The sequence below is a fragment of the Python bivittatus genome, unplaced genomic scaffold, assembly GCF_059951505.1.
Source record: "Python bivittatus isolate LINGU-HERP-01145 unplaced genomic scaffold, Pbiv_v1 ctg000080_np1212, whole genome shotgun sequence".
NCBI lineage: Eukaryota > Metazoa > Chordata > Lepidosauria > Squamata > Pythonidae > Python > Python bivittatus.
The window spans coordinates 34,206,831-34,229,790 of NW_028277035.1; the positions used below are offsets into that span (position 1 = coordinate 34,206,831).

The window sequence follows — 22,960 nt, forward strand, 5'->3', positions numbered from 1 at the left end:
GATTTCCCATTTTAATCAATGGGAAATCTGAGTAGTCATGACATACATTCACTATGGCTTTCTCTAATGGGGGAGAGGAAAGGTTAAATATGTTTTCATGAAGGCAAACCCTGTATTCTGTCAACATGATGAGGCAGAATGTTAGGTTGAAAAGTAACTGGATAATAACTGAAATGGTTATAATGGCTAAAAAGTAACTGATTTTTAAAGATATTATTTTGGTACTTTTACAGTGAAAAACAATTCTGATTCTAATTGCCACAGCACTCAAATCTATTCAATTTAGTTTATTACATAAATTAGTAAAAGAGGTACTGTCAGATTGTGAAAGAACAGAAGAATAAAATACTAGAAGACCTTAAATTAAAAAAAGCCAACAACCTTACAAGAAAACACAGCAAGCCAGAAGATTAGAAGTGATTCTACCTTAAGGATACGTCGGCTAAAAATATGCTGGTCAGAGAGAAATCCATGACTGAGGCGAGGAAAAGCCATCTAGTCAATGTATGTCAGCAAAGAGAAAGCATCAAGACAAAGAAGATACAGAAAACAGTTCATTCAGCATTTTATACAAGAAGAACTCCAATACGGAACAAACAAACAATATAACCAGAAACAGCATTAATTGCTTCCAGAACCAAGACACTCATGGGTGGCAACAGAATAAAATGTATTCTATTAGTTCACAGGACAACTTGTGACCCACGGACCACCTGTTTCCCAGAGCTCCAGAGGTCAGGGCTTGTTCACACAGATTTGCATACTGATGATGCACTCACTCAACAAAACTAAAACTTTAGATTTACAAAAACAAAACAAAGGAATTTTACTCATCTCTTGTTTCCACAGATCATAATTTAAGATGTTTTACAGCAATTTTTTAAGGGATAACATACATTTTATTATAGTAATCATACTCTGATAACACTTGTTCCTGATGAACTGATGTACCTTCAGCGAGGGACAATCTACAGTATCTATACTGTTAGAATAGTTTAACTGCTAGGGATGTGTAATCTAGCATCAAGCTTTTGTTATCAAGTCACTGTGACATCTTGGACTATGGTGCCTTGGACAATGTTTGTATCCAAAGTTAACTTTCTAGGTTTTGTGAAAGTACCCAAATGGGTATTTCAAGTACATGCCAGTGAAAAACCTAGTCTCAAAATTTATATATGTATGTATGTGTTGATGAGTGTATGGGTGTATGTACAGTATGTATATACACACAGACACACAGACACATACACACACACGTAGAAAAGCTAGAACTAAAGGAAAAGCTAGATGGACTGGAGAAAGAGCCCAATTTGAAATCAGATTATTATTGCCTGGTAGTAAGTGCAGGTAGCTAGTCCAATAAGTTGATTCCGAATGAGGCAACTTCACACTGTATATTCCAAAATGATATATACAAAATTACAAAAAAAATTACAAAAAAAATTACAAAATTGTTTAATCCATAAAAAGCTGAAGTGAAGTTTACACAAATCTGATTCTATAATTTTGGCCCAACGCCAACGTTTCCCAATTTGACATGAAACCAAGATGTCTTTCTGGGAAGTAAGCTCTACTCAACACAGTGAAATTTTCTTTTGAGTAAGTTTGTCTAGACCTCTGGTACATGACGTTGGTATTTGAGATCTGAGATAAAGCATAACAAGAGCCAGTTTGGGGTAGTGGTTAAGGCATCAGGCTGGAAACTGGGAGACCGTGAGTTCTAGTCCCGCCTAGGCACAAAGCCAGCTGGGTGACCTTGGGCCAGTCACTTTTTCTCAGCCCTAGGAAGCGGGCAATGGCAAACCACTTCTGAAAAAACCGTGCCAAGAAAACTACAGGGACTTGTTCAGGCAGTCTCCAAGAATTGGACATGACTGAACAGATTAAAAAATAATAATAAAGTGTAACACCACTGAAGGGGCTACAAGCCAACTTCTCAACCACAATAAATCTCATTTATGTAAAGTTATGAAATAAAGTGTAAGCTTCTGGTTCTGTTTTGGGTTTTTTTTGTCCCTTTGAGTCAGTATTGACTCCTGGCAACTGTCTGGACTAGTCTCTGCAGTTTTCTGGGCAAGACTTTTGGAAATGGTTTGTCACTGCCTTCTTCTTAGGGTTGAGAGAGAGGGACTAGCCCAAAGTCATCCAGCTGGCTTCATGCCTAAGGTGGAACTAGAACTCCTGGTCTTCCAGTTTCTAGCCAGGTGCCTTAACCACTACACTGCTTACAAATGATTTTAACATAGAAACATATGAGCATGGTTGATTGCCAGTCAGTCCTTTTAGATAAGGATAGATCTAATTGCCAATTCCACATTTCATTTATTTAACATATTGGAAAGGAAATAATTTATGTATATCCATTGCTATATATGAACTGACTTCTGCATAAGTATTTCTGGAAAATTCTTATTCATAAAGTAAAAAGAAAAATGAAGAGGATGAAAAAAATACCTAATCATCTTGGATACAATCCTACACCCACCTGGGAATAAATTCCACTTAACTCCATATGATACAGTGACACATTCAAATAACATAACATCTTAACAAAATTTGAATGAAAAATGTTGATCAGAAGCAAAAAACCTGACATTAAAAGCACTGCTATGTAGTTTTGATATAAATATGGAATAATTTTTTTCTCTGCCAATTATTTCCATGGGCTTTGGCTGAAACCATATGTTATAAATTACAGCATCCAAAACACAGATTCCATATTGTTTAGATTATGATTATCAAAATGCTGTTTCAAGTTAGGTTTCTCGGACTGAATGTACTGTAGATATGATTCAAACCTTAGCTGAAGCGGAAGTAAATATTCCAGTCTTATGTGTTAGTTTGGACATAAGAACAGCAACCAATCAAGCAACCAAAGCTACACTTTATTTATATTGATCTAGAGATATTTAGTAAACAGCACCTTTCCCCTACTCTTGCTGTGTTCAGGGCTCAACCAGCAATCTGCAACTCAGCTGGAAACCAAATAATAATGATCTTAACTACTGAAGTTGAATGATTTAATACATAGAAGATCTTGTCACATCCTATTTTATCCACTGTAACAAAAGAGAGGACTAATATAGCAAGACAGCAGTACAAACTTCATCTCCCATTTGATTTTATCCTTTTTTTGAGAAATACTAAGACAGCGGGGTCAGCATATACTCTAGTATGGAGAACAATTTCTGAATTTAGTGCTTTGCAGATGTGTTTGTCTTCAACTCGATAATCTCAACAGCACTCCAGGGCTGGGAGAAGAAATCCGTTCACAGAATTCCAGGAAATAAGACTTTTCTTTGTTGGAAATGCTAAATGTTTCAATCAGAATTCAGTTTCATAAATTATTTATCCAATTTCAGCAAAAGACGATTATTTCTCAAGGCAAGATTCCTCTCAATGCCTATTTACCAGGAGATAAACATGGGGTGTTGTGGGTTTTCAGAAAAATCTATTTGGTCAAGATTAATTAGATGGACTAGAAGTCTGATATAATTATTTTATTTTGTTCTTCATTTTTGGTTAAAATATAACACTACTCTCCTCCTAATAATTTATTTATACAATACCAGTACTTCTATAGTGAACTTGATAACAACAATTCTTTCAGATTTAAATTAAAAGAGGGAAAGCTCTAGAAATATAGGATTGGGAAAGTATGCAACTAAAACGCTGAAAACATTGTGGCATAATATATTCCACAACACTTGTCTGGTCAAACACAACAGTGGGCTCAATCAGGTACCAAATGTCTGGCCAGTTAATGTAGGCTTTGATCATGATGCACTCAGAGAAAATAAGGACATTCCAATATTAATTAAATGACTGCTTCCTCTGAAAAATGAGAGATATTAACAGCTTTAAATGTATGTACTGTTTAAAAGTACGTAGTATGAAATAATGCACCCTTCCTTTAAGACAGGAAATAAAGTTTGCTGCTGCGGCCAAAACAAAATAAACCTGCCCAATTTAAAGAAATAAAAATAATTTAGGCCAGATGCTGTCACAGAAAAATGTCTCTGGGAATGGAAGAGAGAACAGGAGGACTTAGTGGCCAAAGTAGTAAAGAAATGTCCTAAAATTTCAGAAGAATCTGATTGGGTTTTTACATTTGTGAGAAAAACAGGATGATTACATACTGTTAGAACTACAATCTGATTACTGAACTGTCCTGCTGAGAGACCAGGTCTCAGTTTTCCCAAAAGATGCAACACATTTGAGAAACTGGAGCATAAATACATTTCGTAACACAAACGTTGCTAAATGCAGACTGCTTTTATGCATAATTGATAACATCTGGGAATGGCTTACAATGTCTTCTTTCCTTCCTTTAAAATGTAAAGACCCTTTCTGAATCACTTCCATTTGATGGCTAATGTTAAATGCATGGTGACAACAATCCTTCTTTGAGAAAGAGATCAAGCATCACTGCTAAATACCGTTTTTGGTCACTCTATTTCCAAATATGCATTGTCTCCTGTTCTTCTACTGATACACTAACACAAGATTTCCCAAGTGAGTTGTCTGTGAATTGTGATTAAAAACTGTTAAATTCTTTAAAAATAAAAATAAGGCCCTTCCATTATAATGTAGAAATGCAATGGAGTCAAGCATCACCTAAAGCAAGCTGTCCTTCTGATATGACTGAGGTAACATATTCTAATTTCTATCAAATTGAGAGGATTGTATAACTGGAAAAATTAATTCCCTGTGTTGCTTAAAGTTCTGTTACTCAGACCTTGGAAAACTCACAGTCTTTTTCATGTAGTAACATTTTGCATTAGAAAAGAGAAGAAATTTAAATCCAATCAGTTAACTGTTAAACAGAGTTAAACAGAGTTCAGTTCCTTCTGAGAAATCCAGGAACCTGCCAGATTTTAGACCAAAAAATGCAATACTTAGCAAATTTAACAGAAAATTTGAGAAGGGAAAAAGAAGAAAATAGGCTTTACTTTTAACACAAATGTGGTGGGAAAAGTATTCTGGAGAACAGATTTGGACAGAAGAAGGAAAATGAATTGACTGCTTGATCGGAAATAGAATATATGTTTAATCTGATACAATAGAGACATCTAATTTTTAAAGTTAAGGGCTTTGGTAGATGAAGAAGAAATGCCATCCACACATTCAGTCTTCTAAATTGCATGCATGTGGGGAACTGGGAGATTGCTGGCTGCTGTGGCTTAGCAAAAAGGCAGAAGCACTACGAAGATTGTGTTTAAGAATTTAGCACTTAAATCCAGCTACCAATACTGCCCTTCAGCTGTAAACTGGGACAACGTTTCTTTAAATGGAATAAATGAAACACAGAGGATATTATTTAATTGCTATGTTCTGAATAATTTTACCTGGAACTGCCTGCATGTTTTACTTGATCTGCAGGATTCACATTCTCCTATTGGAATTAGCCCAGCCAGTTCAAACTCTCTGAGAAAAGCTATTAGAAGTACCCCAATTTAGGGAGATGAGGGGTCCCAAGTTCAGTGTTCAATAACTGTACTGGTTCTTTGGAACAGCCTCCCAGTGAACAAGTATTTGATCCCACTGACTAACCCTAACCCTAACCCACTTTGCCTTCTGGAAGCTGCTCAAAACAGAGCTCTTCTGGAGGGCATTTGGAGCTTGACCCAATCAAAGTTTAGTTATAGCTTGATTTGATTAATTTAACAGCATTCTATGTTTTTCATTAGTATCTGTATACTTTTTGTTACTGTATATTGTATATTGATATTGTTTATTGTTTCTTATGCATCTTATCTGTATACCACCAAAACTTCTTAGTTGCTTGGTGGTCTACAAGTGTAAATGATGATGATGATGATGATCATCATCATCAAGTGTCAACTTGAACCTGGATTCCATCACTGTCACCAGACCACGCTGCTGTGCTACTATAACCGTCCTTCATCCATTCATATCTAGAAAATACCCTGCTTTCACCTGTGGGGCATTAACTGAATAAATTATAAATAATATTATTATTCTGAAATTGTATCACTCAACTACAAGCTTACAGTATTTGAAAAATAATTAGGGCTACTCTTTCTATTGGTTTGATGATGTTTTTATTTAAGGTCCTATCTTCTATCTGAGTTGTTATTATCATTAACTTATTACACGAACCACAATTTACATCAACAGAGAGACATGAAAAGAAACAAATGAAAATGTCCAGTCTGGTGCTGTAAAAAAACAGTGAGTTCAAGCAAGTGAGGTTACAGATAAGGACCAGAGACAGATACCCATATAAGGATAGTCTGGAAAAAATATGATCAGATACAATTCTATGGACTTAAATCTTGGTTTCTACTGGAAATGGGAATTAAAGAGTGAATAGCTCATGTTTAGGCAGAAATTCCACTGACATCAAAAGGATTTACTCCCAAGTAAATATGTACAGAAATGTAGCCTGGAATAAAATTTATTTTCTTTTGAAAAGTTTCCTTAAAATATGAGCTTTGGGGGTAAGAAAGGTAAGGATAAATTATGCAGCTGTTTTTTTTTCATTCCTTTATCTCTGTATTTACATTCAGATATTTTGATCTTTCTATGCTCATTTCAGCCAAACTCTCATTACATTTCAAATATATTCATAATTACTAGTGATACTCACCCTTGGGCCAATGTTTCCTTGTTCACCCTACAAAACAGAAAAGTCACTATAATCTGCTGCTCAGTGTTGCTTTTGGCCAAACCACTTCTTCTTCATAAATAGGAACAGTGGGCAAATATAGGAAATTAGAAGTTTCAAGAATTAATGTTTGACATTAGCCAGCATTATTTCATGTCCTGGAAGTCCTTCACACTGTAAAAGCCTCAATACTTAGGTTTAATGAGCTATTTAGGGCTCATATATAGCAAATAAAAACGTTGTTTGGGTGGAACTGAAGGACCTGTAAAAAGTATTATCAGGACAGGTATGGATAAAGTATTTGTGCAATTCTTGGATGCAAAATGTGCCAAAATTAATGCTGTAGACATATTCAAATGGAAAGAAAAAGGAGTATATCTTAGTGATTTAGAAATCAGCCAACTGCAATCATGATTTAGAGCTCGTATTTTGCTGCAGAAGTCTTATGCATGAATCAACAAATAGGCAGCAATGCATGCAAGATAGAATGACAATTTATACTTCACCAGAATTCTCCCCTTAGCAGTAAAAAAGGATTATAGAAACATGCTATTCTAATTGTTCTTGCCAATGGGTACAGCTAACAATTCAAATATGGTTTTGTTTGTTCTTCGCTTCTTTCTCAGTTTGTTCTCTTAGATATACATGGTATGCTATCTACATCTGCTGATGAAGAGCCTGTGGGAGACATCAGAGCAATACACACCAACATACTACTCATTACCTACCAAGCTATAATTCTATCAAATTCTGGTTTGCAGTGTAATCTTAATGAGATCAATATAGAACAAAGACCACAACCTTTCCTGTACAACCTTGTTTAGAAGTTGGAGCATGGGAACTCTGCTACTTAGAGAATGGCACCAAAGTGTGGGCCCAAAGACCACTTACTCAGATCATGAATAAGACTATTCTTACTAGACTGACTAGCAACTCTCCTAACAACCTCAAGGCACTTTTCAATTGACTCACCTTATCTCCTTTTGGTCCTGGAGGTCCCTGTAGAATAAAAAAAAGAACAATTAGCATTGTTTAAAGAAGTACCATTTCAGTTAGAACCCTTCTTGATCTGTAAATGTCTCCCATTCAGTTATTTCAACACAGTGACAGCTAGTGTTGTTGAGTGGAAAGTAGCTAATGACTGGATCCCAAAAGAAGAGACTACAATTGAGATTTTTGCTCTATTAAGAGACATGTAAATGTCTAGGGCGTGTAGGGGTGGTGGAACTAGAAAATCAAGAAGAAAGACATTTTTTCTATTTTCCCCCAAAGCCCTTTTGTTTTGTTGTTTATTTTTGGGAAAAAAATTAAAAAGGGGAATTTGAATTAATATTAAATGATTACATGTGAAAGAAATTGTTCTGTATTTGAAAATCCTTTAAATCAAGAAATAAACCAGTGTGAAAGGGTAGAGACAAATCTTTAATTTTCATAAATCTCTCAAAACTAAAAAAAAAAGGATTAGAAGAATTAAAAACGTCTGTTAGAGATAACACTCTTGCTTCAGAAAATGAGACAGTTCAACAAAATATTTAACATTGAAGCTTTTTATCACAATCAGTTCTTTCTGTATCTGTTCTTCATAGCAGAAGCTAAAATTAATACATAACTTTCCTTGTTTTGCAACAATTTTGACAGTTTCTTCTGTTTTCAATATTAACATTTTGCCTGCCTGTTTCTCATAAACAGGCAAGAATGAAAAGACTATATTCTTGGGAGTTGAGCAGCTTGTAATTCCATGTGTATCAAAAATTTAAAACATGTTGAAATCTATCAAAATATATAATTATTGTTTGAATCAAGAATACAATTGTATGCACCAAGCACACTTTTACAAGTGAACCAAGATAAACATAACAAAATATCTGTAAAGGATGTTGAAAATTAACATTTTCACTCCCCCCCACCCCCAATTTTTACTTCTGAAAAGTACTCCATTTCCCTGTTGCTTCAAAATATCCAAAATGTTTACATTTCTAGTTTTATTACAGGTAGTCCTTGTTTAGTGACCACAATTGGGACTGGCAACTCAGTCATTAAGCAACGCGGTTGCTAACTGAAACTGCAACTGTGTTTATGATCTTACTTCAGCTTTCCTTTGCTTACCGACCTGTGAAGGTTGTAAATGCGAACTGAGGCAGTCGCTAAACAAGGACTACCTGTATAGATCAAATACTTGATTGTTTAGTCAATTTCACAGAATGAATCAGTGAGCAGTAAATTGGTAGAAAGGTGTTTCACTGAAGGGAACTGGAAAGGCAAAGACTAATTTTTCTAGTCACCTGCGGAACAAACTGCAGGGCCCACACTTGGATGCCATTCTCTAAGTAGCAGAGTTCCCATGCTCCAACTTCTAAACAAGGTTGTACAGGAAACCTGTCTGAGCTCAGCTGTTTGCTTTGTACAGACTGGTTGTTAGTCTTTTGTTTTCCATAGCCAAGGATAATGCTTGTACTTCATGCATAAACAGTCTAGAAACAACTTTCAGGCAAGTAATGGCTGCACTGAGTGAATTTCAACATCAGTACAGTGGTACCTCAGTTCACGAACTTAATTCGTTCCGCGACTCTGGTCACGACCCGAATTGGTCGTGACCCGAATCAAATTTTCCTATAAGGTTCAATGTAAATATGGTTAATCCGTTCTGACCCCTCCGAATTTGGTCGCAGCCCAATTTTGGTCATGTCCCGAATCAAATTTTCCCATAAGGTTCAATGTAATTACGGTTAATCCGTTCTGAACCATATGTATTTTTTTTTTAAAACCGCAAAAATATGACACAAAGTACAGCACGAAGAGAGAGAACGCTAACAGTTCTCAACGTGACTTCTGGCATGGAGGACAGGAAGGCGGGTGGGGAGGCGGTTATTGCTTGGAGGGAGAGTCTCCCTCCCTACAGGAAGCCACGACCACGTGTCACGGGAGGGAAAATGGCCGCGGATCCTGTTCGTCACCCGATCCGGCGTTCGCAAACAGAGGCAAAATTTTGCGAACGGAGCTGTTCGTGACCCGAATCGGTCGTGAACAGAAGCGTTCGTGACCCGAGGTACCACTGTACTTAAAAGGAAAATGATACTATATCCTCTTGTGAACATGGAAAGAAAAGCCTTTTGAAAGTAGTGTCAAATCAGCAGACCCAGTAGAAGTATTCCTTTTGAGAAATATTCATTACAAGTGATGCAAAAAAAAAAAAAAAAAAAATGCAGCCAGGCAGGAAGCCTCCAGTTTTCCATTTCACACATACGTGTGAGCAGGCCAGCTCTACGTTAAGGCTGAGTAGGGACTGGCCTAAGCTCCTTCTGAAAACAAAGGCTGTTCTAAAAATGCAAATCTTTGCATTGGTGGGAGGTGGCACCCTAGTCAGTGTGGGCTAGGGGTGCCACATACCTTGAGCCAGTACTACATTTGAGGCCTGCAACCTAGAATGCTTTCAGAGTTAGGATTCCAGATATTCCGTTACATCTCTCCCTCACTGTTTCCATTCTTCACATCTCTAGAATCAACCAGCTTTCTGTATCAGTTTAGACTTTATTGATCTGTTTTAGACTCCTTTTTCCACCCAGCTATTTCTGCAAGCTTTTTACTTGCTCCTCTTACTTGTTCTGCTGGTATCTCTCTCTTAAAAACATAAGAAGATCCAATCAAATGACCACCTAGTTTAACATACAGCTGCTTACAGGAAACCCACAAGCAGGAAATAACTGCAAGGGGTTCCCCTTGCTTGCATCCCCCAGCAAGTGGTCTGGGAGTTGATATACAGCCATTGTTGACTAGTAGTCAATCATTTTATCCTTCACACCTGTTGAATCCACTTGAGCATAGATAACAATTCTGTATTAATTACAAGTTTTCTTATGCATCAATGGAGCTTCATGTGTGCTCAACGCAGAGTGCTTGCATGCTGTCAAGACCAAGGGAAACCTAACAGCCAGATTGTTGGACTACTTTCAGAACAGCATGCCTCTTAGGTAAAACTACCTATTTGGTTTTACAGACTAAATAAATGATTTTCAGAAATTATTCAGAAGAACTGTAGCAACTTCCCATTATTCTTTTATTTATACCTGGGTAATGGCACTTTTAATTAATCCATGTTTATTTATTTATTTAATCAATTTATATGGTTGCCTAACTCACATTTATGACTTTGGGCAACTAACAAAGGATTAAAAAAAACATAATAAACATCAAATGAACAGCAGAAAATAGCATAAACCACAGGTGTACTCGGGGGCCATAACCAAACTCCAACCAACACAGAAAAACACTTAAAATGGGCTCACCTGACATTGGAGGCCCCATGACCCAGAAGGCATGCTTCCTGAGTCCCACCATATGGCACTGCTTGATGGATGGGAGCTAGAGCATGCCTACTTTGTCAGATTCGGTGGAACAGGCAGAGATAATTGGAGACAAGCAATTCCGCATTAATGTGAAGCATTAGGGCACTGTCAGCCCCACTAGGTAGACCAGTCCAGGAAATCAACTCCACAGGAAGACTAGAACCATCTTAGTCAACAGATGGGCTATAATAATAGAAACTTGCAATGTGGAGTCCTTGGTGTTCTCTGAGCTTGCTTGTTTTCTTGCAGATGTTTCGTTACCCGACTAGGTAATATCTTCAGTTCATGTTCAAATGTTTGCAAGAAACAACCAAGCTCAGAGAAACCCAAGGACTCCATAGTTCAACCCTGAGCTACAGATATTCTCTTCTATTAGAATCTTGCAAGCCTGACTGTGCTGCATTTCCTCCTCCTCCTTCTTATAGTTCAAGTGAATTAGGGAGGTGTCTGCCTGAGCCACTTCTGAATGTTACAACTTGTAGTTCTGGACTTTAAAAATGCTACAGCCCCTTTTGCCTAGGCAACAACCACTGCATACCTCTGTCAAGGTAATCTTCCATACTCTCGATAGGCACATACTTGTAACATGGATTAATTATTTAAGTCATTACTTACTGGCTTGCCATCCAATCCAAGGGGGCCCTAAAACAAAAGCAGAGAAAAGTGTTTTACAGAAAGACATGACTTTGTGGTTCATTTAATTCTGTCTCTTAAAGGCCCCCCCCCATATTTTGGGTGTGTATAATAGTTCTGGAAGTGCCTTCTAAAGCCAATAATGCAAGATCAACACAAGAGACATGGAGGGAAATACCCTTGCAGTACAGGGTGACCCTGCTCACCCTTCCAAATCTTTCTTAACACCACAACAGAGGTAGATAGCTGAGGGGAGTTATGAAATTAAAAAATTGAACAAAACCAACAGGATTGGTGTTTCCCAATTTTTAAGAGTATCCATGGGAGAGAGAGTGTTTTCACACACCCATTAATTACACTGATGTATGAAGAGTAGGGGTGACTGTCATTTGTCACTAATCAAGTCACAAGTATCTGTGACATATCAAAGCCCACCTTTTCCATAATGGTCATACTATTGATGTACTTGCTTCCTGACAAAATACAGTTTTTTCCCTAAAATAAAGTTAAAAAGTCACCTTGTGACTTTTCCTAAAATAAAGTTAAAAAGTCACCTTAAAAGTGCTGGGAAAATATGATATTCTCACAGAGAATTTTCATATTTTCTGAAAATGTAATAGAAGATCTGCAGATTTTTCGCAGTAAATCAAAAACAAATGTTCATTCAATGATCATGTGGGACAGCCCTCTGTGAATTATGTTTAGTAAGGTGTTTAATTATTGAGCAATACTTTTTGATTGTTTTCAAACCACAACCCACATCCTTTCTAATACTTTCTCAAATGGAAACCAGTTGGCTCTGTCTTGCAATAATTGCCATCAATATTTTAATAAGTTATTTAATTTAAGACTGTCCCTCATTATATCCGCTAAGTCAACGATGAATCATTCACTGCAAGAGTTGGACTGCCACATTTCCCCTAAATCCAAACATTATCCAGATTGAAGAAACTGCAGATGATGCTCGGGTAATGCATCATCACTGGCACAGATCCAAAGCTTTTATTGTGAAAACAAATAATTGTAATTAGGGAAAAACTGTAAAAGGATGCATACTGTAGTTAAAAAAAAAGTCATTTATCTCTCCTTCCACTATTTCCTTAATGACTAAACTTTAAGCACCATTTCATCTGTAAGTAAAGAAGAGTGGTTAGAGTGTATTAATGGACAAATATTCTGCACTGTATACATATCAAAGGATGTAACTTAATGTTTGCTCCAACTGAGAAGGTAGTTCTTTTGCTTTGTACTCTAGATGATAGGGATACTCACTATATGTCCATTTTCTGCTTGTGCATGGAGTGTGGAAGGTGAACTAAATATTAATCCATAGGCATATATTGCCTGGCCCTAATTATGGATGGTGAAGAAAGCTGGGAAAGCACTAGATTTGGGAATGTGGGGATGTCACACTGAAGCCTCAACCTTTTACTAGGAGAGACAGATGCTGCATACCAGTGAAGAAGCAGTTCTGTAGCTACAATTCCCATGTATTTCAAAATATATGATATGTAAGTCCTTCTCTGTTTATGTGTTCTGATAAAAGTAAAGATAATTTTTCCCCTGAGTCAAGCTAGACTCCTGGTGACTTCTTGGGGACAATATGGAAGTAGTTTGCCACTGCCTTGCCATTGTCTTGTTCTGCTATGTTTTTCCAAACTCCCAGTCTGGTCTATTGCTCTGACGTTTCTCATTCAAGTATTAATCAGGCTGACGCTGCTTGGGTTATCTGAGATCAGCTAAGATCAGCTGGTGCTGCTATCTAGCAGGGCCATATGTTCTAACTGGACAGATTAAATAAGGCTTGACTTGTTTGGGGAAGGAAAGTAGTTTGCTAAGAAAAAGAAAAGAGAAATCTGTAAGTTGGCCATGGGTGTCCTCAGGTCCTTGGCCAGGCCTCATGACTTGGGAGTTCAGATACATATCAGTGAGGTTTCCAAGAAGGTTTGCTGTTCTTCTGATCTCAGCTCTTAGAGAAGGCAGGAGGATTCCCAGATTTCTGAATAAATGTTAAAAATTTTAGTATTTTGTTCTAATATTGAAAAATAAGAAAATGGTGTGTAGCAATATTTAGCACATTTACAGAGCATCTAAGTATCTAATTCATACCAGAAAGTTATTTTAATAATTTTTACAGTCACTTTTAATGCAGACCAGTATTACTATCGCTACATTAATAAGATAACTGCTTTGCTTTTGTCATGTGTCAGAGATGTCATGTGGGTTTTCACTTGATGTGTGATCTTCAGAGAATGATGATCTCATGTGCTTCCTCAGCAGAGCTCATCTAGCTAATATGTACTCCTTAGCCTTGTATAATGGCCAGGTATCCAGGAAGTTATCCTTTGTTGCAGGAGATATAGTAGGTAACAGGCAATGTAGTAATAATTTGCTGCCCACACTTACATGGCTGAAATATGCAATCCTACATAATAATATTGAAAGGGTTAATCTAATTGGAATAAACAATAATTAGAGCACTATTTATTTATTTATTTATTTAATCCAATTTAGGTACTGCCCAACTCCAAACCAACTCTGAATGACTCACAATAAACAATAAAAAGACAAGACAAGACAAGACAAGACAAGACAAGACAAGACAAGACAAGACAAGACAAGACAAGACAAGACAAGACAAGACAAGACAAGACAGGATACAGTTGGTCTGGGCAAAAACATAGACCAAAATCCATCCAACAAGAGGCTCCATCCATCTTAACCCAACACCTAGGAGAACAACCAGGTCTTCAAGGACTTACACAGGGATCTTGTTCAAAGGGCAAGCACTATGACAGAGAAGGGATACTTCCTGGGTCCCAATGGATGGCACTGTTTCATCAAAGGAACCCAGAGGCCACCAACTCTGCTAGCAGGCAGAAACCATGAGAGATGATAGGTGGTCCCTCAAATAACCTGGCTCTGTGCCATGTAGATAATGACCAGCACCTTGAATTGCACCTGGAAGCATACTGGCAACCAATACAGCTTGCAAAGCAGAGATGTCATGTAACAAACAATGCCCATTACTGCCCATGCCACTGCATTCTGGACCAGTTGAAACTTCCATGTAGTTTTCAAGGGCAGTCCTATGTGGAGTACATTGTAGTAGTCAATGGTGGGAGGTAACTAGGACATGACATTATACATGTTCTTGGTACATGCTTTTGGTAAAAGCATACCAAAAAAAAAAAAAGGCAGAAGAATGACTGATTTTAGGTAATAAGGAAAAAAAATCGGTCATTTAAATCCCTATTCAGTTTCTAGGTTTCAAGGATCTGGTAGGCAGTTCAGTCAAGACTCTGGTCATCCCCTGGAATAAGGGGCAGCTAGAGTGCTTGGTGTGCCTCCTGATCAAAAAGCCTTCACTTGATCTGTTTTGATCTCCAACCTTCCTTTTTTAGGAAAGGCTTGGGGGAAAGAGGTGGTCTGGGAACTCATGAGAGTCCTGGAGGAAGTAGATTACATGGACCCTTGGTAGTCAGGTTTAAGGCCAGACTACAGTACAGAAATGCATTGCCTGCCCTTGTGGATGACCTGTGGAGAGACTATGATCGGGGGAATGCAACCCTCTAGCCTTCCTTGACCTTTCAGCAGTTGTTAATACCATCAGCCATAGTATCCTTCTGGACTGTCTCTGAGACGCTAAAGCAAGGGGATACTGTTTCACAGTGGTTCTCCTTCTTCCTGAAAAGGCAATTTTAGTCAGTGGTGGTAGGGAAGGAGAGCTCCACCCAGAGGCCTCCACTATATTAACTCTGGATCTGGCAGTCTGAATGACAGCCTTCTCCCATATTCATCTGCCCATCCTACCAGGATCAACTCCCTCGAGGTCCAGTTTCTTTGTGATTATCATCTGATGGAGCCTTTAGAAGCAGGTTTTCTCAATGTCACCCTCACACTTTGGAACTTCCTTCTCAAGGAGATTTAGTCAATTCCATTCCCCTTAGACTTTAGGACCCACCTATTCCATCTATCACAGGAGAAGGGGATACTTTGATTGGAAGTGAGGTTGTGAGCCCACAATTGCTATAATTTTCTGGTTTTATTTTTTTACTTTGGATTTTTTTGCGGGGGGTGGGTTTTTTATTTCTGTGTTATTTATTTTTTTTCCTTTATTGACATTTGTCAGGCCTAGCCCAAGGAACTCCAAGAGACCATGTAAATTCAGTCCAGCTATGTTTATTAGCTACAACCTCTAGCAAGAATCTTCCCAGACTAAAATCCCAGTTCCCAAAGTCCTCCAGCCACAACAGTGTGAATTCCTCAGGGAGATGCCAGTCTCATCCTTTTGTTCCTCCCACGCGGTTCCGGTGAGCTAAGAAAATGCTTATCTCCCTGAGCTTGGCCTTCATAATTCCATTCCATCACACATTTTATTTTATCATGAGATTGTTAGCTGCCTGCAGCATCTGGGGACTGAGCAGCTTACAAATCAAGTAATTAATTTACTAAGAAAAAATAATAATTAATCATTAAAATTAAAGCAACAACCCAAGAAAAACAAATCAAATGTGTAACTATAAGATTACTAAGACCCATGTCAGGGAATCAGCACAACTAATTGCACCATATAAAACATAGATCAAAAAGCAGGGTCACGAACCAGCTTCCTCCAGGGTCTGCTGAACAAGCCAGGGCCAGGGCTGTGTGGACTTAAGGGGAATACTGCTCCAGAGTGCAGGGGTGACCATAGAGAAGTCCCATTTTTCAGGTCCCACAAGATGGCAGTGCTTTACTTATTAGGCCTGGAGCATGTTGATCCTGCCAATGTGATTTGGCCAGCGTATGAAAAATGTAGATGTTACTACCCTTGCAAAGGACTTCAAAATTAAGTTTCAACCATCTGTTGGTGCAAGCCACAACTTTTTTCCTGAATGGCTTCATGTAAGAAACAAAAGATTTAACAAGTAAAGCCAATCAAAGTAATTCTACCATTCAGAATTCTCAAATAATTTGGAAGCTCCCCATACTGCCAATTCAAATAGTGAAGCCGAATTAAGAGAAACTTTAAGTAGAACAATGTGGTAGCAGCATCAGCTCATTCACTGGCATCACTTTTGCTTAGATCAGCTTTTTTCAGCCATCCAGATGTGAATTCTGCCCTCCCACAATTCCCAGCCAGATGAAATTCCCCCAATCGGGGGAAGGCTGATTGAGACACAGTCCTCTTTCACAATATCAGGCCAACAACATCCATCTGGGATACAGATGCAAGCTGATCCTTTTCTACATACTAATATGGGCAGTTAGGTCAGATATACTTTGGATTTGATCCAATTAGGATCCCATTTCAGAATATGCATCTTCTTGAATGAATTTAGATCCATGGCAGCCATGTACTAGCTGTACTTAAAATGCTTATGATGGGATGCCTATTCTAAGGAGGGATCCAATTGCCAGTAGTCTTTGATCACTACCCCTTTACAGCATACTGTCCCCTGGTGATGACCTTGCTTTGCTGTTCTCTATTTAGAGTAAACAGATCATAATGTTGCTCAAGGAAACTCTGCACCTGGAAGGAGGGAGGGAGGGAGGGGGACAGACAGACAGACAGACAGACAGACAGGGTAGGTAGGTAGGTAGGTAGGTAGGTAGGTAGGTAGGTAGATAGATAGATAGATAGATAGATAGATAGATAGATAGATAGATAGATAGATAGATAGATAGATATGCTGGCTAGGAATCCTGATATGTGGTCCAACACACTAGGGGGAACAGATTGCCTTGTTGTGGGGCAGGGATGGTGATTCCATTACCTTTTACTGGCTATCCTGGCTAAAGCTGCTGGGAATTATAGTTCAGCAGATCTATTTCCCATCTCTGGTACAGGTAGACCCCAGTTTAAGAACAAGTTCCGTCCCCAAGGTCTGTCCTTAAGTCAAATTTGTATATAAGCCTGAACAATATTATTGTTTAATACTGTATAAGTAGTATTGTGTAATGAACTCAAACTATTATGTATTTAACTTGAATCATTGTGTATTTGACTCAAATTCTGCTACAATAGGCTCTGTTCTTAACTATGGGTGGTCTGAAAACTGGGCATTCTTAAGCCAGGGACTACCTGTATTATGCATATCTATTTATCAGGTTGATCAGAGGCTAACACGAACGATCTCAAATGAAGTATAGAGGAAATCAGGCTTTCACTCCCTTGTTCACTTGCAGTTAGGACTCCACTAAAGTTCATTCTAATTTTTTGCTGAGCTATAGTATATTCCTATACCTTGCAAATCTCTGATTTATACATTGTCCTCTGCAAATATTAGCATTCTTTACTACTGCTCATAATCTGAATGCAGAGAGATCTTCTTCCTAAATATTCAGTTTTTCAATCCAAGAACTGTTTCTAGGGCTGTTCATCCAATATGAATAAAGATTCCAGAGAACTCCAAGCACAAAAGAGAACAAATCTATAGGTCATGGTAATAGAACTCTTTTTAGAACTGAATTGTTGGCAACAAGAAGAAAACCTGTTACTAAATGAAAACCTGTGGGTCGTCTGGCTGCCACATGGAGCGGGAGATCATACTCTGGGAATTATTGCCCTGAAGTTTTATGAGCTCCAATAAGCAATAAAACACTTCAGGAAATATATTTTTGCAGAAACTCCTGATGACTGCATGGCCTACTCTCATGTTGTTTTTGCGGGCAACATGGATTTTTGTTTTCCGATGCTACCTTTTGGATTTTTTGCCACTCTAGACCAAGCAGTCTCAAGGCTGTCCTCTACTACTATCTAAGTATTACTATTGAAGTATTAACCAGGTTGACCTTGTTTAGCTTCTCTGAGATCAGCCAATGACAGCTAGATACTGACACCAACTGTGATGCTGCTCTTGCATAAGTTGCCCTTAAAACCATGCTGACTACAGTTACTAATTAGGTCTTCAGATTTCTTTTTAATTCATGCAATCCCTTGAATTACATAAGGATATTTTTGTTTTGTTCTCAGAGATTGGAGTAGCCAAACTGAAATATTTGAAGAAGAAAGTGGGCCTCACTGAGTTTAAAACAACTATCAGTGAAGTGTCACTTTTAGTTCTTTATTGTTAAAGCTAGCCATGAAACTGCAGTGACTTTTGCTGGGTTTCATGCAGCCCTTGACTGCTTGGTCAGTGTCTTGCAAACCCCTTAGATCCCTATAAATTTTCCTGCTGTCCTGTTCTAAATCTGATGGTATGATGAAGCAGTGAACTGGAGCAAGGTCACAGGGAAGGAGGGACAATTACAACCTGGAGAACAAAAAGGTTTAAAGACCACCAATTCTCACATGGTAATCCAGTTCAGTCTCTCGCTCTCTTTCTCTAGTAAGAATATAATCAACAGGGTCAACTACACATTACATAGTAAATGCATCATGTCATTTGACCTTCATGTTATCTTCTTTGCTGGTGGAGAGAGCCAATAATCTCCAAACCTCATGAAGAAGCAGGTTCACCCCGTTTATCTTTCTTATTTCCATAGGATGTAATAGGACCTGATGCACAGGGATGCAACTATAATGTTTATGTTTTCCAGTCTTCATTTTCCATGAGTCAGCTTTGATTAACATTAAAATATAACCAAGGGATCCTAAATTCTTGCTTTTCCTATTCTTTACTGGCATGAGATTACCTTAGTTACAGTCGATACAGGGAGATCAGGCAATTTGAGAATCCATAATCTCAAAATTACTAGTGGGAGAAGCTGCCTCTGTTTATGCACAGGCACTAGGTGAGTAATAAAATTCTGAACTGGCCAAGAGGTCAAAAAAATTGGCTGATACTCGAGAGGGCCTTAAAAAAGATGAGTAGATGGGCAAAGCTGTCAATTTTGCCATCTCAGCTTAGGGAAAAAACATCGACTAACTTTATTGCCAATTGGAAGCCCCTTTTGGACTTTTTGCAGGAGACAGAAAAAAAATAAAGAAATTATGATTTATGGTTTTGACGATTAGTTAAAATAATAGGTTGTACAAAATATGTATGTTAAGATGTAGTTTAAGAGTAAGAGGTCACTATATGATTTATCTATATCTGCTGTATAAGAAGTTGATTATTAGTTCTTGTTTGCTTTTATCTGTACACTTTTTATAATAAAGTTCTTATATAAAAAAAGATGAGCAGATGGGGTCCAGAGAAAGAGATAAAGGTGAAACAGGTTGTTGTTGGTTTTGAGTTTTAAAGTAGTCTGTAAAATCTCTAAATCATCCAGAGTGCAAGAGGCAGCAGGAAGTGTTTGAGGCAGAGAAAAACTGCACTATAGCATCTGTTCCTAGTTGTGAGGGACTGGCTGGAAGGATTGGGGAAATCTGGCTGGAAGGGAAAACAACTTAGAGCTCATTTAGTTAGAGAAAATATATGAAGAACTATCTTATATATTTCACTTAAGAAATGCACATTTCAGCAATCTCATTCTACCACTTTAAAGCAACACTTGATTCTCAGATGTGAATGATGCCATTTTAATGTCATAAAAGATTTGTTTGTTTCAAAGTTGTGTCTCTCTCTTCTCTTTTTCACCTAACAAGGAAGCTAGTGACTTGCCTATGCACAATAACACATCTAAGTAAGACCTTTGTTTAAAAAATGGGTGATTTTCTGCTGCACAGTGCTTACTAGAACCTGATTTGAATGTCTGCAACCATCTCCCACATTCCATCTTAAGACTCTGACTAAATGCATGTTATATAAGATTCTACCCAAGTTGTCACATTGGATTTACACATTGCATTAAGCCATGGTTTATTTAACTATTGTTTATTGAATAAGCCTCAACTGGCTGGATTCACACATTGAGCTAAGCTATCAATCTTGCCTTAGAAACCACAATGGTTGGGTTCACAAGACACTCTAAGCCAAAACCAAGTAAGCCACATTATGACTTACTGTGATGTTTTATCCCAGCCACTGTCTGCTTGAAGCAGTCCCTCTAAGAGTCAGCAACCACAATTAAAGCAACCACAACTCTTGTATGTCCAATACAACATACTGCAGCCAGAGAATACAAAACAAACAGAATTAAAATACAGTTTTATTTCATACCCACCAAATCAAATTCCACCCAAAACTCTTAATAGTCTATTTTTTAAAAAAATTTACATTGTAGGAAGTGTTGATATGTTGTTGGAAAGACTATCCCATAGAAATCTGCACTGTATAGTTTCCAGCCACTGTAACCTCATTCTACCCCTTTATTTCAGAGTTGATCATTCATATTCTGAGGAACTTTAGACTCAGTGAGCTTTTCAAGTTGGCACAAATGTGGGCTCACTCTGAAAGCAATACAGCAGTGAGATGCCCATGGACAACTCTTGTTTATACATGGCTTATGATCAAAACTTACAATGTACATAGCAATATTAGAGGAAACTAATTAAGTCTACTTATTTGCTTTTTCAGTAAAGATAAAGCTTCTAGTTTCATTTCTTGAAAGTGCAAGAATTGTCAGAGCTTTACCCAGAGTTTGGTAATAAATCTCTCTCTAGGATCTCAAAGCTGCACTCAGGGCCTAGCAGTGAAGAGTCAAGGACAAAACTTCAAGAGATCATTGCTTCTCTATATATAATTTTTGTTAAAACTTTTAAACAAGCAAATAAAAACTAACACAAACTTAATATAACGTAAGGAAGAAAAAAGAAAAATAAATAAATAAAAAAGCAAAAAGTGCAAGAGAAGAAAATAAAAAAAGTGGAGACAGTGGATATCCTTGTCTTATCCCTTTTTGAATCTCACAAGGTTTTGTTAGTTCTCCATTAATAATTATTTGTGCTGTCTGAGAAGTATACATCAACCTTGCCCATTTAATAAAATTATCTCCAAGGTTCATATGTTCCAGAACTCTAAACAAAAAAATCCAGTTCAAATTGTCAAAGGCCTTCTCTGCATCTAAGAATATCAATGCAGCTTATTTTTCATTATGTTGCTCCAATTATTCCAGAATATTCAAAACATTTCTAATATCTCAGTTGTCTTTCAGGCAAAATCTCCATGAATAAAATCCTGTAAATTTATTTTCAACCTTTCAGCCAAAATCATGGTAACAGTTTGCAATCTTATTCAATAAAGCTATTGGTCAATAGTTTCTTGTTAAAGTCAAATCTTGCCCCTCTTTAGGTATTAATGTTATATTAGCCTCCTTCCAACTATCAGGAATCTTTCCATTCTGCAAAATAGTGTTCATCATTTGTTGTAAAAGTTGTACAAGCTCATCTTCAAGACATTTATAATAAGAGGCCAGCAACCCATCTGGACCAGGTACCTTCCTGTTTTAGTCTTTTTGATAGCTTCACACAGCTCCCTTATTGTTATAGGTCCATTCAAAATTTGTCTCTGATTGTAATCTTTGGTAAATTCTGTTTCTGCAAATATTCATCCATTTTTTCTGAGAAATTTCTTGACCTTTGTATAAAGTACTATAATACTGATGAAACAGTTTTCACATATTCACATTATCTCTTATTACTGTATTTCCTTCTTGTAACTTAAATATCACTTTCTTTTCTTTTTCTTTTTGCAACTTGTATGCCAACCATTTCCCTGGTTTATTTGCAAATTCAAAATTACTTTGTTTTACATAGTTCATCTTTATTCCCATCTCTCTCACTGTTAACATAGGTAATTGCCTCTATAATAGCTTAATTTGGTGAATTATAGTTATCCTTGGAGATTTTTTTAAACTCTTCTTCCTTTTTTTTTAATCTCATCTAAAATCATTTGTATCCCAAACCATCCTTACTTCTGTACTTTTATTAAGATTATTCTCAAAAAATTCCTTTAACTCCTCCACCGTCATTTCTTTTTGTAATAACATCTCATTCAATCTCCACCTAAAGGATCCATTTTTTCTTTTAAAAGTTAGTCACTCGATTATGATCTGAAAATGACTTTGATAATAGCTCCACTTCATAGACATTATTAGCCAGTCTTAGAAACCCAAATCGTATCTATTCTTGAAAAAAATCTGTATATTTCAAAAAAAAAAAATACATACTTTCGAATCTCCATTTTAATGTCTCCATGAATCAACAAGCTCCAAATTATCCATTAAATAAACAAAAAATCTTTCGTAATTTACTCTGTGTTATTTTAGTATTTTTTGCAGAAGTTCTATCTTTTTACAGGGAAACCATTCCAATCCCTCATGAGACACCAATTTTCATATGTAAAATCCAAAAATTTATCCATAAGTCCTTTGTAAAATGCTGTTTCATCTTCATTTAGAGCATAAATTCCCAATATCAAAATCTTAGCCCCTTGTAGAGTAACTTCCACCCTATCATATCTGCCATTTGTTGTTGTTGTTCAGTCGTTAAGTCGTGTCCAACTCTTTGTGACCCCATGAACCATATCACGCCAGGCCTTCCTGT

At 37.3% G+C, this 22,960-nt stretch overlaps 1 protein-coding gene across 1 annotated transcript in view; it reads right to left on the bottom strand.

Moving 5' to 3' along the window:
* Positions 1-22,960, bottom strand: part of COL23A1 (collagen type XXIII alpha 1 chain) — a 328,339-nt gene that overhangs the window by 40,808 nt on the left and 264,571 nt on the right. Inside the window, exons 6-9 of the mRNA XM_088133808.1 lie at positions 11,590-11,616; positions 7,604-7,630; positions 6,614-6,640; positions 427-495 (exon numbers count right to left, since the gene is read on the bottom strand). Of these exons, the coding sequence (XP_087989934.1) occupies positions 427-495; positions 6,614-6,640; positions 7,604-7,630; positions 11,590-11,616 (150 nt within the window). The remainder of the gene's footprint in view (positions 1-426; positions 496-6,613; positions 6,641-7,603; positions 7,631-11,589; positions 11,617-22,960) is intronic.